The sequence below is a fragment of the Berghia stephanieae genome, chromosome 7 (genome assembly GCF_034508935.2).
Source record: "Berghia stephanieae isolate SIO BIC M18660-M18661 chromosome 7, UCSD_Bste_1.3, whole genome shotgun sequence".
Taxonomy (NCBI): domain Eukaryota; kingdom Metazoa; phylum Mollusca; class Gastropoda; order Nudibranchia; family Aeolidiidae; genus Berghia; species Berghia stephanieae.
The window spans coordinates 46,084,691-46,102,396 of NC_088366.1; the positions used below are offsets into that span (position 1 = coordinate 46,084,691).

A 17,706-nucleotide genomic window follows, 5' to 3' on the forward strand; every position below is an offset into this window, starting at 1 on the left:
ACTTGTTAATAATCGTGATTTCGATAATAATAAAGATGGTCGAAGTTACCATACTATGACTAGGACGTAAATGACCAACATTAGCTATTTTTCCTCAGTCCAACAGAGTTGGAGCAAAAATTCCTCGGCACCTGAGGCGGGTTTTTTTCTCGTATGTGAAGATGGTAAAAATTCGAGCCAGGTATTCAATGTGGCAACATTATAGTACATTATAGTAATAGCCTTAAGGAGCCAGCAAAGATCCGCTCCTTGGAATCGTTTGAGTGGGGAAATCCAGTCACTCGCTCAGCCATAGTACACAGTCGCTGACGACAGTCATCAACGGACTGTGTGAATCGGGAGAAAAGCGTGGGTAGAAGGCGTTGTGACAGAAAGGGAGTCTGTTTCGCACTGTTGATAAAAGGCGATATATACCATTTCTCAGTTTTATATGTTTAAAAAAATGCTGTTATCCATTTTTAAAACATGGATGTGGTGCCAGGCACCATTTGAACCAATAGAGCCACGCCCCTGACAACATGTACCGCCTGTGATGTCTGATCTTAAATCAAGGGATGAGCTGAGACATTTTGACAAGTGAGCCATCAAAAGAGCAATCGTTGATTGGTAAAAAATCCCAGGATCTCATATAAGGACATCAAATCTGGAAAGCGATATCCACCCACCTGTCAGTGGACAGGACATTTATGATGAAATTAGGGCTCTGTAAAATGTATCATAGTAGGCTCCAACCCTCTCTTTCAATTCTGGCGTAGATGTAGACGGCGATAGCATATCGGATGTCATAATGACAAGTGGGCAAAGTTAACCCTCTAGTGTTCAGATTATTTTGGGGGAGTAGATAATGATTTCCCTATATGGCCATGTCAATCATGTAGACATCCTTTGATGATATAAGCCTACCCATTGATGTCTGCAATCGCCTTTTCGTTTTCTACGGTCACTCATGGCTAAATTCCTCCCAGAAGCGATTTCATAGGTCCGGCCATCACCAAATTTCAAACTTTTGTTCTCGTGAGTTCTTAAGTTTTTTGACCGAAGAACGATTGGTTATTGAGCATCTTGACCCTTCAACGATTGGTCGTTCTGACAGCTCACGTGTCAACAGCTGTCAACAATGCATTGAGTCATCGCTGAAACACCGGAAGACGGGTCATCGGATAGTTGCGTCACAATCACCACGTTGTTGAATATATTATCCAGGCACGGTTGATAGGTAAAAAAGCCAAATTGTGTTCTAGTTACATTTGAAACAAACAAAGTATATCACTGATCTCGTCTCATTCAGATATAAAGAATGATATAAAAATCAAGAAAATCGACCGATAAATTAAAAAAAGTTGCTAAAAAAAGCTAAAATAAACAAAAGCAATTTTTAAAATCAAATTTATTCGTAAAACAGTTGTTTTCAACCGATTTTTCTGAAATAAGGACCTATCTTCTTTTTTCAAGCTGATTTCAGCAATGTGAGTTTCAAATTCCTCAGAATTATATTTTTTTACGTTTAGATTTTAGCTTTTAGGCCTACTCAAAAAGATGTTATATTCCTTGCGTAACAATAGCATAATACATCGACGGTGACAAGCGTCTTTGTTTGGGACAGCCGGTTAGATAGCCTGTGATTGGTCGAAGACTTTGAGACGCCTGATTCACAATTGGATTCAGTAGTCTGATGTCACGCCGCCTGGTAACGGCGGCCATCTTGGTTCTAAACAAAAAAAATCATTACTTTTTATTCTTCAAGCTGGCTAGAACTTTTCATATGTCTTGTGACCAGAATGTGTAAAAGTCAAAACATGATCAAGTTTATGTTGTTTTTTTTTTTTTCCCTCAGGATACGCTTTTATGCTCGCCGGAGAGATATTTCATACGGCGTCCGCCATTGTTCCGATAGTTTAGAGCCAGTGTTGCTAAGTTACCGTGCGTCATTATGAAGGAAGTGACGTTACGACTATTGAATCCTATTCTACACAAATGACGGTGGCGGTAGATCGAAGCGGTTTAATATATTTATTCACCAACTAGTCTATGTTTCTTAGTGCTAAAATTACAAAGTAATAATTTTGCATCAGAAAGAATAACTCTGAAGTTCCTATCTCTTTATTACAATAAAATTGATACAACGAATGACAAAATCGCCCCACAAATAAGGGAGTTATAAATTATTCATAATGTTTTTTTAAAGTTTACAATAATTGTCATCAAAGTCATTTTTCATCACCAAAGTCGTATTTTTTTTTTCTGATTTTTACCAAACAAAGTGCAATGTCAATGATTTTAACCCGCAAATAAAATAGGATTTAAATCGCAATTTCTACAACATATTTTATTTTCTGTCGGCAAATTTATAAAAATTAAAGCTGAAAACATCCTGCGACAGTGACAGGCCTGCCATTTCCTTCACAACGATTGGATTTTACTTACTGAGGCCAGTCTTGACCACAGACTACTATGGTCTTGACTACCCAGCCCATGTTGTTGGTTTTTGTCGGGTTGAATCTTAAAGAGTTTAACTCTTAAAAGCTTCCAAACAATCCCAATCGTCGTCTATCTATCTAATGACTCACCTGTACAGGGCAATTATGATGTATTAGTCCGATCACGGGACTGTTCAAAATACCTAAAATGGTGAGTCCATCAAATCTAAATGTTTATGCTATGTGGTTGGTCAAAAAGCTCAAGTTTCGCCAGCCGGAATTATCGTACCAACACACAAAACTGTGTGCAACTTAAAACGTTTATGATCTGATTGAAATAATTTAGTGAGAAAACTACTCATAAAAATGGCTGGCTAAATACAATAACAAAGAGCTGAATGATGTCAACTTCGTTCTATCTATAGATGGAACGAAGTTGACGTCACTCAGGTCTTTGTTATTGTATTTTTGCTATCCATGTTTATGAGTAATTCTCACTAAACGTTATTAACCAGACTATAAATCTTCAAGCTTACACATAGTTTTGTGTGTTGGTCGGTTCTATTTCCGGATGGCAATGTTGTGAGCTCCTTAGTCAAGCGCATACTATCTTTTGCCTGACACTAGAACCCTCTCAGACTTACAGTTTGACATTTTTAGTTTTGTTTAGCGTCTAGTGAGTTGTCGTTAGTAGAGCTCAAGGAAACAAGTGATTCCATTGGTTGAACTTTTGAATACAACTCACGATTTGTTTTCTTTTGTGGCCAAAGACTTGTCTGTTGACGTCATTTTTTTTGGTCTGTGTCAGGCTATAAGTTCACGATGGCTACGGTGTCAGGCTATGAGTTAACGATGGCAACGGTGTCAGGCTCTCAGTTAATGATGGCTACGGTGTCAGGTTATAAGTTAACGATGGCTACGGTGTCAGGCCATAAGTTAACGATGGCAACGGCTACCTCGTCAGGCTATGAGTTAACGATGGCTGCGATTGACCAGACTATCAATCTTCAAGGTTACACACAGTTTCGTGTGTTGGTCCGTTATATTTCCGGATAGCAATGTTGTGAGCTTCGTAGCCAAGCGCATAGCATCTCTATGGAGTAAATATGTGACACATCGTGTCCAACCGGTATTATGTCGGTTTTAAAGATATATTGTAAACATTTGAATGTGTTCCTCTGAGCGGGATCCTGTGCTGGTGTCTGGATGAGACTTTTTAGGTGATCTCAAACTAAATACATTGATGGTATGCTCTTGGAATCTATATCTGTTCCCTATCTTGACGTCAATTCCCTTTTGTCTTACTTTTTCTTGATTGCTTTAATTGCAATTCTATAATTTTTGGACTATCCAATTTTCTTCCTTTTCACTGGCGCTGATATGACCTAAATTTTAATGTGTTACAAGCATCGTCTTCTTCAAGTCTGTGCCAGACATCGGTGATCATGGTACGCCATTCATCTCTCTGATCAGATAACCTAAAAAAAAAACCCCAACTAATATTACTCTTCTCTTTCTTTGTCACCCAGCTGTTCAAACTATTCAAATATATTTTTATTGGTCTACCTTTACTCTTTTTACCTTCTATCTTTCCTGTGAGAGCAAGATGTTCAATATATTTATGTCGATTTAGGTGTCCTACAAATTGCATTTGTCTTTTTCTTATTGTACGAATTAGTAACCTTTTAATTTCCGCTCTCTCTAAAACTTCTTCATTAGTTTTCTTCTCTGTCCATGAGATTCTTAACATCCTTCTAAGAAACCACATCTCTGCTGCCTCCAGTTTCTTTCTAATGTCTTCTGTAATTGTCCAACTTTCACAGCCATATAATAATACTGACATTACATACGCCTTCAAAACCCGATGTTTTGTTGTCATTGAGATATTGTGGTTTTTGAAAATTAGACTCATTTTATTAAAACTATCTTTAGCTATTGCAATTCTTCGCTTTATTTATGTGCTACATCTGCCATCTGAAGTTATTATGTATCCAAGATATTTAAATGTCTGAACTTGTTTTATAGTTTCTCCTTTGCTTATTAAATTACATGTTGGATTTCTTTCTCGCTTTGATACAACCATGCATTCTGTCTTTTTTACATTTAAGTATAACCCCATACGTTCACTCTCTGTAACTACTTTATCAAGGAGTAATTGTAAATTTTCTTTTGAGTCTAAGATTAGTGCTGTGTCATCTGCATCCCTTATATTATATTGTTGATATTCTCACCATCTTAATGCCAGGACTATCTCCTAAAGTTCTAATAATTCAAGCGTCGTAAACCATTAAAATCAAACAAAACAAAACAAATTTGGTTTATTTTATTTGTTTGTATATATAGAGCTTGGCTAAGAAGCTCACAACATTACCATCCGGAAGTATAACGGACCAACACACAAAACTATGTGTAACCTAAAACGTTTATAATCTGGTTAACTCTCTCCTTACCGACCATTGTCAGTATTTTCCCAAAATGACAGAAGAAAAATTGATTCTTTTTTAACTCAAACAATCTCTCTACAAAACAACTTTATGTTCTAATTAATTAAACAAAGATCATTGTGATGTTCAAAATAAATATGAATAAGAAAAAATGTATATTGTGTCCTAACAAATGTGACGATTTTGCTGTAGGTGGTAAGGAGAGGGTTAAAACAGTTTAGTGAGAATTACTAAAAAACGCGGATGGCAAAATACAATAGCAAAGACCCGAGAGACGTCATCTTCATTCTATCTATTTCCAGTATGAGTGGATTTAAATTGAGTTCCGAGCTGCTGATTGGTGGGTCTTCCGAGTTGGACGCCGTCTTCCTTCCCGTCAACGTAGACAACAGCAACCACGCCGCTATGACCTGTGACCTGGGGCCCCCGTCATGGGAGGGGGCCAATGTTGGGGCCCACCACACCAACCACAACCACCACAGCAGTAGTAACCACGTCGGAAGCAACCATACAGTACACAACCACATCTCTCCCATCGACAGCCAGGAGACCTCAAACACGAAACTTCGTCCGGAGGAAACGGAAGTCGGGGAGGCGGAAGATGAAGGGAAAGAATCCGGTATGGGGCATTGGTTGTTTTTTTAATTAATTTTTTTTTTTAATGACTTTGTTTTGAAAAATTATAAATAAGACATGCGCATTTATATTGCGCTTTTCCACCGGTTTCAGTAAGCTTATTGTGTGTCACAAAACTCGATTGTTATCATCATCATCATCATCATCATCATCATCATCATCATCATCATCATCATCATCATCATCATCATCATACACCACACACAACCACCCACCATCTACTACACCACCGACACCACATCATATTCTCTCACTCACTCATTCATCATCCATGAACGCCACCCACCACCACACACTCATCATCATCATCATCATCATCATCATTCATATATACGCACCACCATCATCATCATCATCATCATCATCATCATCATCACCATCACATATCCATCATCATCATCATCATCATCATCATCCACACCATCACACCACATCCATACATCATCATCATCACATCATCATCATCATCGCACATCACCACATCATCATCTCATCATCATCATCATCTCATCATCATCATCATCATCATCATCATCATCATCATCATCATCATCATCATCATCATCATCACCACCACCACCACCACCACCACCACAACCATCACCACCACCACCATCATCATCATCATCACCACCACCACCACCACTAGTTTCTTTCTATTCCCTCCACCTCCTCCAGGTTCCAGCATCCTGGTGAACGCCATCATCACCAACCAACCCGATTCCAGTGACTGGTGCTACAGGACCAGTCTGTCATCCTTCGGCGTCATCATCATCGTCATCCTCTTCATCATCTTCGGCTTCGACTACGTCAAGCAACTGCTGGTTTGGCTGGAGGGCGTGGAACCCTGGCAGGGAATTCTGATCTTGATGGCTTTGTTTTGTCTCATCGCATTCCCCATGGCTTGGGGTCTCTCATTGCTTATGATTGTGTGTGGGTGAGTTGTGGTGTGGGTCATACCATGTCCTGTCAGAAAGTCTAGGCTTTGTTTTGTCTCATCGCATTTCCCATAGCTTGGGGTATGCCCTTGCTTACCCATAGTGGGGAGGGAGTTACATACTGTGTTTTCTATCCCCTTATATCTGTTTTCCAACATGCTTTCTGTCTTTGTCTTGGGATGAGATTACTTGGTTCTGTCCTGGCCCTGGCCGGGGTCATAGCTGGGAGGGAAACAGTCAGATGCATGGTTATTGTTTTGGGAGATGATATTTTTTCCTTGTAAATCATCTCTCTGTTATGTATTATTATATTTGTTATTTTGAATGTATAATGTAAGCATTTGAGTGTGTTCCTCTTTGTTGGATTTTGTGCTTGTGTCCGGATGAGACATAGGTGATCTCAAACTGAGTACATTGGTGGTGTGCTCTTGGTATCAACATCTGATCCATATTTGTTCCCATTCCTCTTTTGGTGCTTTAATTGTATTTCTAGAACTTTTTGCTATTCCATTTTCTTCCTTTTTACTGGCGCTGATATAACCTAAATGTGTTGCAAGCGCCGTAAAACCCTTAAAAATAAACAAACATGTCCTTGATTGTGATTGTGTGTGAGTGAGTTGTGGGGTGGGTCATACCATATCCTGTCAGAAAGTCTTAGTCTTGATTACTTTGTTCTCATCTCAGTCTTGGCATTGCTCCCAACTACTTGTCATCTCTTCTTTCTATCTCCAATTCGAATCGCTCTCTCCACTCATATATATATATTGAATCGTGTTTGATACAAATATGTCTGGGTGGGGATCCTGACCTCCCATAGTGGGCAGGGAGGTACATGCTGTGTCTTCTATCCCCCATACCCGTTTTCCAATTGTTTCCTGTCATTATCTTGGAATGAGATTTCATAGTTTTGTCCTTGCCGGAGTTCCTTGGCTGGGAGGGAAACAGTCGAATGTATAGTTATAGTTTTGGGAGATGATATTTTTTTCCTTGTAAATCATCTCTCTGTTATGCATTGTGTTATGTTTAGTTTACATATTATATTATATGATTGGTAAACATTTGAGTGTATTCCTTTTAGTTGGGACCTGTGCTTGTGTCTGGATGAGACTTTTAGGTGATCTCAAACTAAGTACTTTGGCGGTGTGCTCTTGGAATCTACATCTGTTGCCTATTTGAACCAATTCCCCTTTGTCTTACCTTTTCTTTTGTGCTTTAATTGTAGTTCTATAACTTTTTACTATCCCATTTTCTTCCTTTTTACTGGCGCTTATATGACCTTAATGTGTTGCAAGCGCCGTAAAACCCTTAAAAACAAAACAAAACAATACAAATATGTTTCGGATAGTGCTCGACATGTAGCAATAGAGCGAATTATTATTTTAATTTTAATATTTACCACAATGTTGGAGTCAGTCTACATCGATGCTTCAGGCCTAATCAGCCATCGTCAGAGTCCTGACGATGGCTGATTAGGCCTGAAACATCGATGTAGACTGACTCCAACATTGTGGTTAATATTAAAATAATATATATATATATATATATATATATATATATATATTATATATATATATATATATATATATATATATATATATATATATATATATATATATATATATATATGTGTGTGTGTGATCACATGTTTTTTGGTGGAAAAGGGTGCTGAAATTACGCAGTATACCATTATTTTTATCACATTCCCCATGGCTTGGGGTCCGTCCCTGCTTATGGTTGTATAGCTATGTCGTCTTGTGGTATGACACTCACTTCTGGATTGGAAGATCCTGGGTTCGAGCCTCGCTCGGCGCATAGTTGAGTCCTTGGAAAAGGCTCTTTACTCACATTCTCTGACGTACTCAGGTTTAAAATGAGTACCTGGCCGTTAAAAGCGTTGTCTCTGTCGGAAAAAAAAAATTGTAATATCGCCTAACAGGCTACATGTTCTGTGTTGCTGTTGGTCAGGGACACCCGAAAGTGGGTGTCATACATAGATCACATAGCCGCACAACTAGCATCCTATCCAAAGGATAGCAAGCAATTGATATTGTCATTTTCACGCTATAGAAACTGGGATAAACTCATCATTTTACTGTATTTAAAATTATGGCCAGAAAACCTGTCCTTCAAATATTGGTTGATTAAAATGATCCTCGTCTTGCTAAAAACTCTCAAACCTGGGACTTCATATCATTTCCCGACATAGAATTTAAAGACAAGCTGAAATTTGATAAATGGTCCTTCAGAGCCATTCGGCCCATGTAGCTGGAGTTTATCCCGGTTTCAATAGCGTGAATTGGATAATAGCAATTGCTTGCTATCCTTTGGATAGGCCGCTAGTCTATCGCAAAGTATTTTCCGCCAAATATAACAAACTCAGCTACCCATTCATTGCTGGGTGGACAGGGGGGAGGGGACAGAAAAAAATCTCGACTGCACCGGGACTCGATCGCAGTCCCTTTGGGTGCGAAGCGAGTGAACTACCAACTGAGCTATTCTATCGGAACCTCCGTAATAAATGGAGTTTATAATAATTTCTTCTACAATTTTTATTTTCCTTTTCTCCAGCTACCTATATGGTATTCTGTACGGCCCCTTAGTCGTAGCCCTATGTATGACCGTGTGCTTAATCGTGTCTAGGACAGTTATGCAGTCCCTGTGTGCCAACTCGCTAAGGGCCAGGTTCTTCTCCCCCAAGGTGGAGGCCATTGTCAACGTGGTCAGTGGGAAACACGGGATGAAAGTGGTGGCCCTGGCCAGGATAACCCCCATCCCCTTTGGACTCCAGAACGCCTTGTTTTCTGTAAGTTGTTTAATTTCAATCATTTCATTTGTCCTGTGCTGTAAGCTGTTTCATTTTCAATCATTTCATTTGTTCCATTCTGTAAGTTGTCATTCATCATTATTTCCTTTTGCAAGTTGTTCATTTTTATCATTTCATTGTTCCATTCTGTAAGCTGTTTCATTTTCAATCATTTCATTTGTTCCATTCTGCAAGTTGTTCATTTTCAATCATTTCATTTGTCCCTTTCTGCAAGTTGTTCATTTTCAATCATTTCATTTGTTCCATTCTGTAAGCTGTTTCATTTTCAATCATTTCATTTGTTCCATTCTGCAAGTTGTTCATTTTCAATCATTTCATTTGTCCTGTGCTGTAAGCTGTTTCATTTTCAATCATTTCATTTGTTCCATCTGTAGTTGTTCTTTCATCATTTCATTTGTTCTTCTGTAAGTGTTCATTTCAATCATTTCATTTGTTCCATTCTGTAAGTTGTTCATTTTCAATCATTTCATTTGTTCCATTCTGCAAGTTGTTCATTTTCAATCATTTCATTTGTCCTGTGCTGTAAGCTGTTTCATTTTCAATCATTTCATTTGTTCCATTCTGTAAGTTGTTCATTTTCAATCATTTCATTTGTTCCATTCTGAAGTTGTTCATTTTCAATCATTTCATTGTCCTGTGCTGTAAGCTGTTCTTTCATCATTTCATTTGTTCCATTCTGTAAGTTGTTCATTTTCAATCATTTCATTTGTTCCATTCTGTAAGTTGTTCATTTTCAATCATTTCATTTTTTCCATTCTGTAAGTTGTTCATTTTCAATCATTTCATTTGTTCCATTCTGTAAGCTGTTTCATTTTCAATCATTTCATTTGTTCCATTCTGCAAGTTGTTCATTTTCAATCATGGGGCAGCGTGGCTTGGCTCAGTGATACGGTCTTTGCTTTGTACCCAAAAGATACTGAGTTCGATCACTCGCTGCTGCATTTACTATGTGGCCTTGAGCAAGTCACCTCGCCCTAGTCAGTTTCCGATGCTGCACTGCAGCTGACGCCTGGGTAATTCCAGTCTTCCCTTGGAATAGACCCTAGAGACAAATTTCCCCTATTGGATGAATAAAGGGAATTTTATTTATTTATTCATTTATTTATTATTTCTCTTCCATCCACAGCTATCCACGATGTCTCTGACACGATATAATATCTGATATCCAGTGTTGCTTACATCATCTTATGAGTCATTTCTATTCCATTCACAGCTATCCACAATGTCCCTGACACGATACCTGATTTCCAGTGTCGGTGGCTTCATCCCCATGAATCTACTCCACTGTTACTTGGGGTCCACCCTGCGGACCATGCAGGATCTCATGTCCTACGACTCCAACCACCTGGTGGGCTATTTTATATTTGGTGGACAGGTAAGGAATTTAAGGACAACGCAATGTAAACATCTCGGCCCTTGGACTTTGTCAGGAGACAAACTCATCTACTGCAGCCACTCCGTTGATAAATTTGCCCATTTTCTACTCTTCTTGTCTCCTCATCTCCTTGTGCGGCTATGTGGTCTTGTGGTATGACACTCGCTTTCGGATCGGAAGGTCCTGGGTTTGACCCTCGTGCACGGTGCATATTTGAGTCCTTGAAAAGGCTCTTTACTCACTTTCTCTCTCCGTACTCAGGTGTAAAATGAGTACCTGGCTGTTAACAGCGTTGTCTTTGTCCGAAAAATTGTAATATCGCCTAACAGGCGGCATGTCCCGTCCTACATGTTAAATGTTGCTGTTGACCAGGGACCCCTTGTAAAGCGCTTTGAGCACATTTAGTGGTTATTGCGCCATATAAAGCTCAATTAAAAAAAAAAAATTATATCTACCCCTTCCCCAAGATTCTCTCTGTCATTATAATTGACTAATTTGTGTTTGTAAGACTTGATTTGCTTGTCTGCTGACACCACAGAATCTGAAGAAATCTTTTTATTATAATCATGAGGACATATGCTGTGTTATAGAACTTGTGCTACTGAACAAAATTATGTACAACATATAGTTATTCCTTGTGAAGTAGAGTTTAGAATATTCATTTTTATGTTGGGTGGGTCTGACGTTTTGGGGAAAAGCTGAAAAATGTGTCAGTAAGTAGAAAATTAATCCATTACATAAATCCATATTGAATAAATCCATATACAGTGAAAATCCATATGGTATAAATCCATAGCATATAAATCCATATATAGTAAAAATACATATGGTATAAATCCATATGATATAAACCCATATATAGTATAAATCCATATGGTATAACTCCATATATAGTGCAAATCCATATATAGTATAAATCCATGAAGTATAAATCCATGTGATATAAATCCATATATAGTAAAAATCCATATGGTATAAATCCATATCATATAAACCCATATATAGTATAAATCCAAATGGTATAAGTCCATATATAGTGCAAATCCATATATAGTATAAATCCATATATAGTATAAATCCATGTAGTATAAATCTATATATATAGTATAAATCCATGTTGTATAAATCTATATTGTATAAATCCATATATAGTATAAATCCATATAGTATAAATCCATATATAGTATAAATCCATGTTGTATAAATCCATATTGTATAAATCCATATATAGTATAAATCCATATAGTATATATAACTCCAAATAGTATAACTCCATACTGTATAAATCCATATAGTATAAATCCATACTGTATAAATCCATATTGTATAAATCCATATTGTATAAATCCATAAATAGTATAAATCCATATAGTATATATACCCATATATGGGGGTGAAGTGGCCGCTTCAGGCACTTTCATTTTTTTCCTTGAGCAAGATTATTAACCCCCAATTTGCTCACTTGGACAACATGGGTGATTCCTGTTGACATCAGACATCTTGTTTGATAAGTTATCTATATTCCTTCATGGAATGCCAAGGCGACGATATCTTATGATATCGTGGCGCAAAAGGCATAATTTTTTTTGTTTTATATATACCCATGTAGTATAAATCCATATAGTATAACTCCATTTTGTATAAATCCATTTTGTATAAATCCACCAGATACTGCTGTGGTTCGTATAGTATATATATACCCATATAGTATAAATCCATATAGTAATATACCCATAATGTATAAATCCATAGTGTATAAATCCACCAGATACTGCTGACATAGTAAATTATATAGATATATACCCATATAGTATAAATCCATATGTATATATACCCATACTGTAAAAATCCATATTGTATAAATCCACCAGATACTGCTGACAGTCGTACTGCTATGGTTCGTCATCAGGAAAGCCCGGGTCGAGTTGAAGAAAGCCATGGACGAATCAGACAAATCTTTCCTCGATCTTCCCAATGGAGATTGTTCTAAAACTGTTTTTGTCAACGGCCTAGATGGCTTGTGACACTTCCTGCCCTCTACACACGAAAAAGTGTCTTCCATCTGAGTAAAAATGTTCACAGTATTGAAGAGTGTTCTCGAGTAAATAATACATTGGATAAGGAATTTGGTGGCGAATTCAATGCTCAACCTCGCCCTATGATTCCACCATTTTCCGTCAATCACAACAGATCATTGTGAATGGAAATTGGCCTTCAATCTTCCAGTCTGTCTTCCATCAAAGCAATAAACGTTTTATTTAACATCATCGAAGATTGATCTGTGACAATACAATGTACGCTGAGTGATTTAGCTTAAACGCCTAACCTTCCTCCACGGATTGAATGTGTTTTCTTTCAACCGCAATGTAAACATTGCCTCTTGATGCTCGAAGAAATAATAATACTGCACACTTATAAAGTGCCAACATCTCATGCAATATGAGCTCTAGCTGCTTGTAAGCAACAAATAACATTAATAAGAAATAAGTAACAATAATCAAATGGAAAAAAAGCTTCAATAGAATTCACGACGACAGATAATGAGGATGTTTCATGTTTCCCCTTTAGCAATAGAACTTGATGAATGAAAAACTGGAGATGAATGGGAAATGAAAGATGGTATCTCCTTCATCTTTAGTGCTTCATACATCTTGTTTTGTTGACAAATGGGAAATGAAAGATCTACTTTACTCACTCAACCCTCGCTCTCTACCTCAATTATTCAATGTTATCAATCTAAAGAAAACTATCTTGTGCAAAGTTTTATTCAAATACAAATATGTAAATATTGAAAACAGTATTTTTAACAATTTGCATATATTTTGTCTCAGAACAATGTATATAATGATGGGCTAAAAGTAGCCACCGTCAAATACCGAGAAAGTTGTTGTTAAGGTTTAGTGAGTTAATTCGTCTTTAGTGCTTCATGCATCTAGTTTAGTTGACAAATGGGAAATCCAAAACGTCCACATTATCTGTCTTCGCGAATTCAGTTGAAGCTTTTTTCTGTCGATCACAGGAGATGATTGTTAAATGGAAATCATCAATCTTATGTGCTTGTCACACGTTGTCAATAGATGACGAAGTGATGCCCTACGAATACAACCCTGCCCTGGGCATACAACTCTGCCCTATAAATACAATCCTGCCCTGGGCATACGACTCTGGCCTATAACAACTGCCTTCAGGAAGCTCCATCCAACCATTTGCATATTATTCATGTCATTGGAGTTTGGAGTTTTTTCCTCAAAGAGACAATTTACCACTCTCAACCCCCCCCCCCCTACCCCACGCACACACACACACACACAAATTTACCTTCATATCCACTATCTTCCAGTGTCTAATGCAATACTGCCCCAATCAAAACCAACTCCATGGTATCTCAGTCAAGCATTCGTCTCATGGGAGATTATTATCCTCAACATAAATAGAGATTACGTCATCCATTTATACAGCGACTCTCCCTAACTCTAGTCAGCTCAACTTCTGAAGATGTAAACTTCCAAACAAAATTTGAACACAACTAAATTGACACTTTCCAAAAAAAAAAAAAAAAAAGAACAAAATATGTAACAAGGAATGTTTCAGACTTCAGTTAACAATAATAATAAAATGTATTGTATTGTTCATGTTAAAGCCAGATATACTCATTGTTACATCTTTTGTTATATTTGTTAAGTCTTTTATGAAGCATTTTTCTGTTTTTCAAATACAAACGATGGATGTAATTTTCTATCATATTGATAAATTTGAAAGTTTATCTCAGCCGTTATTGTTGCTATTTATTAAAGTTTACAGTGCGTATCCCTTTTAAAAAAATCATTTTTCTGCTTGAGTGTTTTTGGGACCATATTTTCCTTGGGGAAAGAAACCCCCAACAAAACGGAGGGTGGACCACCTGTTAATTCCATGTGAGCTAAGACTTTGTTTGGCGTCAACACTGAATGAATCGACAGTACAAAAACCATACTTGCTCATCAACAGATAGTAAGTAAGTTGTAAATATAGAACAAAATATTGATTGATAAAGTTATTGACAATACGAACTGGATGCATGAGAATACAAAATGGATGCATGGGAGTACAAAATAGATGCATCAGAATACCAAATGGATATATGAGAATCAAAATGGATGTATGAGAAAACAGATAGGATGGATGAGAATACAAAATGGATGTAGGAGAATACAAAATGGATGGATGAGAACACAAAATGGATGGATGAGAATACAAAATGGATGGATGTACAGTCTCCATGAGATCTTCCTCCCTTTTTCAACCTGTGATTTCTTCAATGGTCATCAACAAGAGATGCATAGAGAAGATGAATAACAATCAGTAAAATTACTAACGAAAAGGAGAAAATGGAAAGGCTTCCGATGGGAAAGTACAGACAATGGACGTTTCGGGTACAAACCCTTCTTCGGAAAAACAATTAATAAAGGAACGTCAAAATCAAAGTTGTGGCAATTTGTGCTCTAAACTGCTCAGTTCTCACTTCTCATTATCAATGATGTGTGTGTGTGTGTGTGTGTGGGGGGGGGGAGATATATGTGTGTACTCATCCTTAATCTCTAAGGATATCATTCTCCCATAGAGGGCAGGGAGGCACTTACTGTGTCTTCTATCCCTTTATATCTGTCTTCCAACTCACTCTCTGTCTTTGTCTGGGAATGAGATTACTTGGTTTTGTCCTGGCCCTGGCCGGATACTCTAGCTGAGAGGGAAACAGTCAAATGTAAGGTTAGTTTTGGGAGATGATATTTTTTCCTTGTAAATCATCTGTTATGCATTGTATTATGTTTTCTTTATATTATATACGATTTGTAAAACATTTGAGTGTATTCCTCTTAGTGGGGACCTGTGCTTGTGTCTGGATGAGACTTTTAGTGATCTCAAACTAAGTACTTTGATAGTGTGCTCTTGGAATCTACACCTGTTTCTTATTTGAACCTATTCCCCTTTGTCTTACCTTTTCTTGGGTTCTTTAATTGTAATTCTAGAACTTTTTACTATCCTATTTTCTTCCTTTTTACTGGCGCTGATATGACCTTAATGTGTTGCAAGTGCCGTAAAACCTTAAAAAACAAACAAAAAAAGGATATCATTTGAAGAGATTCAATACACATTATATATAGGTAATCTAATTTTAGACATGATATCATTGTGTGTCTTGCCACATTGTTCCATACAAGTTTTCATTACCAGTGGTCATTTTATGTTATAGATAGAACGTTGTTGACGTCACTCACCTCTTTGTTATTGTTTTTAGTCAGCCTTTTTTATAAGTAGTTCTCACTAAATTAATTCAATCAAACTATAACCGTTCAAGGTTACGCATAGTTTAGTGTGTTGGTGTGTTATATCCAGCTGGAGGATGTTATGAGCTTTTTGGAGAAACGCAATGCATCAATATTTACTGACACCTTGTTATTGTAACCAACCCTAGTCTTACTGGAGACAACATGTCTATACAACTGTTGTATAATTGATATATCAACATTGATGCATCAATCCAGTTTGTATTTAATCTCACATTCATAATTGATGGTTTGCCCATAACTTAGCATTAATCAATCAGAATGTTTCTTGTCATTTTCCCCGTTTCGTCCCCTTGACTATTTATTTCCTTTATGAAAAGATGATATTGAAAACAACTTTTTTAAATTAAAAAATTTCAACACATCGTGGATATCTTTGTGTGATAGTAGCTTTGAATGAATATAGATAATTCATTAAACAAACGTCTGAAGTCAGCTGGATTCATACGTGTTGTCCAACTGACCAAACTAAAGGTCCAAGAAAAAAACAAAAACAAAACACTAACGTGTCTGAAGAAATAGAGTTTGAACCTGGTATCCCTAGCCTTACAGGGCAATGTCTTAACATCTTGTCATCTTGGACTTGGATCCTTTGATCATCGAGACAAAGGAATTAAAATTGATTTATGTCATCTTTTCATTGGATATGATTTCCGATTCTTTATGAAGGAACTCAATTCTATCCCCCTTGTATCTGTTTTCCAATTGCTTTCTGTCTTTGTCTTGGAATGAGATTATGTAGTTTTGTCCTGACCCTGGCCGCAGTCCTTGGCTGGGAGGGAAATAGTCAAATATATAGTTATAGTTTTGGGAGTTGATATTATTTTCCTTGTAAATCATCTCTCTGTTATGAACTGTTATTTATTTTATTTTACTATATGATTTGTAAACATTTGAGTGTATTTCTCTAAGTGGGATCTTCTGCTGGTGTCTGGGTAAGACTTCTAGGTAATCTCAAACTAAGTACACTGATAGTGTGCTCTTGGAATCTACATCTGTTCCCTATTTCAACTATTTCCTCTATATCTTACTTTTTCCTCAAGTCCTTTTCATTGTACATCTAGAATGTTATTTACTATCCAATTTTCTTCCTTTTTACTGGCGCTGATATGACCTAAATGTGTTGCAAGCACCGTAAAACCCTTAAAAACAAACAAACAAACAAACAGAACTCAAGCTCTGAGATGCTGGTCCATAAATCAAATGAAAATGCGTCTTTCAAATTAGAGTCACAATCGCAATACAGGATTCAATCCATTTGTCTTCAACAATTTTTAAAACAAAATTCGTTATTATTTTATTCTTCCATTTCAATGAAATTTTAAAAGATAAATGTACTTTTATACAGATATTTATTGTATTTGGTATTGTTGTTGTTATCAACATAATCTTCATCATCATGGTCGTCATCATTCTCATAATCCTCATCATTGTTATTGTTATCATCTTCATCATTATCATCATCATCGCCATCACCATTATCATCATGAATGATAAGCTCAGTCCCTGCACTATCATAAACTATTTGTAGATAGAATTATAAGAAATTTGTTGTTGTTTTCACATAAAAATGTCTCATCAGAATTTTCACAAAGAAATCGTTTATAATTTTACGTTTGTACATATTTTTATGTGCCTAGTCAGTTTATATCAGATTACAATCATTGTAAATAAATATCGACATCTTTCGTTTCGTCTTTCACTTTTCCCAGTACATGAATGTTGATTTTTCTTTTACAATTCAAGTA

General features: G+C 36.8%; 1 protein-coding gene across 3 annotated transcripts in view; it reads left to right on the top strand.

Moving 5' to 3' along the window:
- Nucleotides 1–14,275, top strand: part of LOC144977362 (transmembrane protein 64-like) — a 55,410-nt gene extending 41,135 nt beyond the window's left edge. For 2 of the 3 annotated variants that reach the window (XM_078922481.1, XM_078922482.1), the window contains 5 exons: nucleotides 5,164–5,480; nucleotides 6,176–6,434; nucleotides 9,004–9,238; nucleotides 10,473–10,634; nucleotides 12,506–14,275. In XM_078922481.1, the coding sequence (XP_078778607.1) occupies nucleotides 5,164–5,480; nucleotides 6,176–6,434; nucleotides 9,004–9,238; nucleotides 10,473–10,634; nucleotides 12,506–12,658 (1,126 nt within the window). In that variant the 3' untranslated portion in view covers nucleotides 12,659–14,275. Of the gene's footprint in view, nucleotides 1–5,073; nucleotides 5,481–6,175; nucleotides 6,435–9,003; nucleotides 9,239–10,472; nucleotides 10,635–12,505 lie in introns of those variants that run through there. The other variant, XM_078922480.1, reaches the window with a different exon arrangement.
- The last annotated feature ends 3,431 nt before the right edge of the window (nucleotides 14,276–17,706 follow it).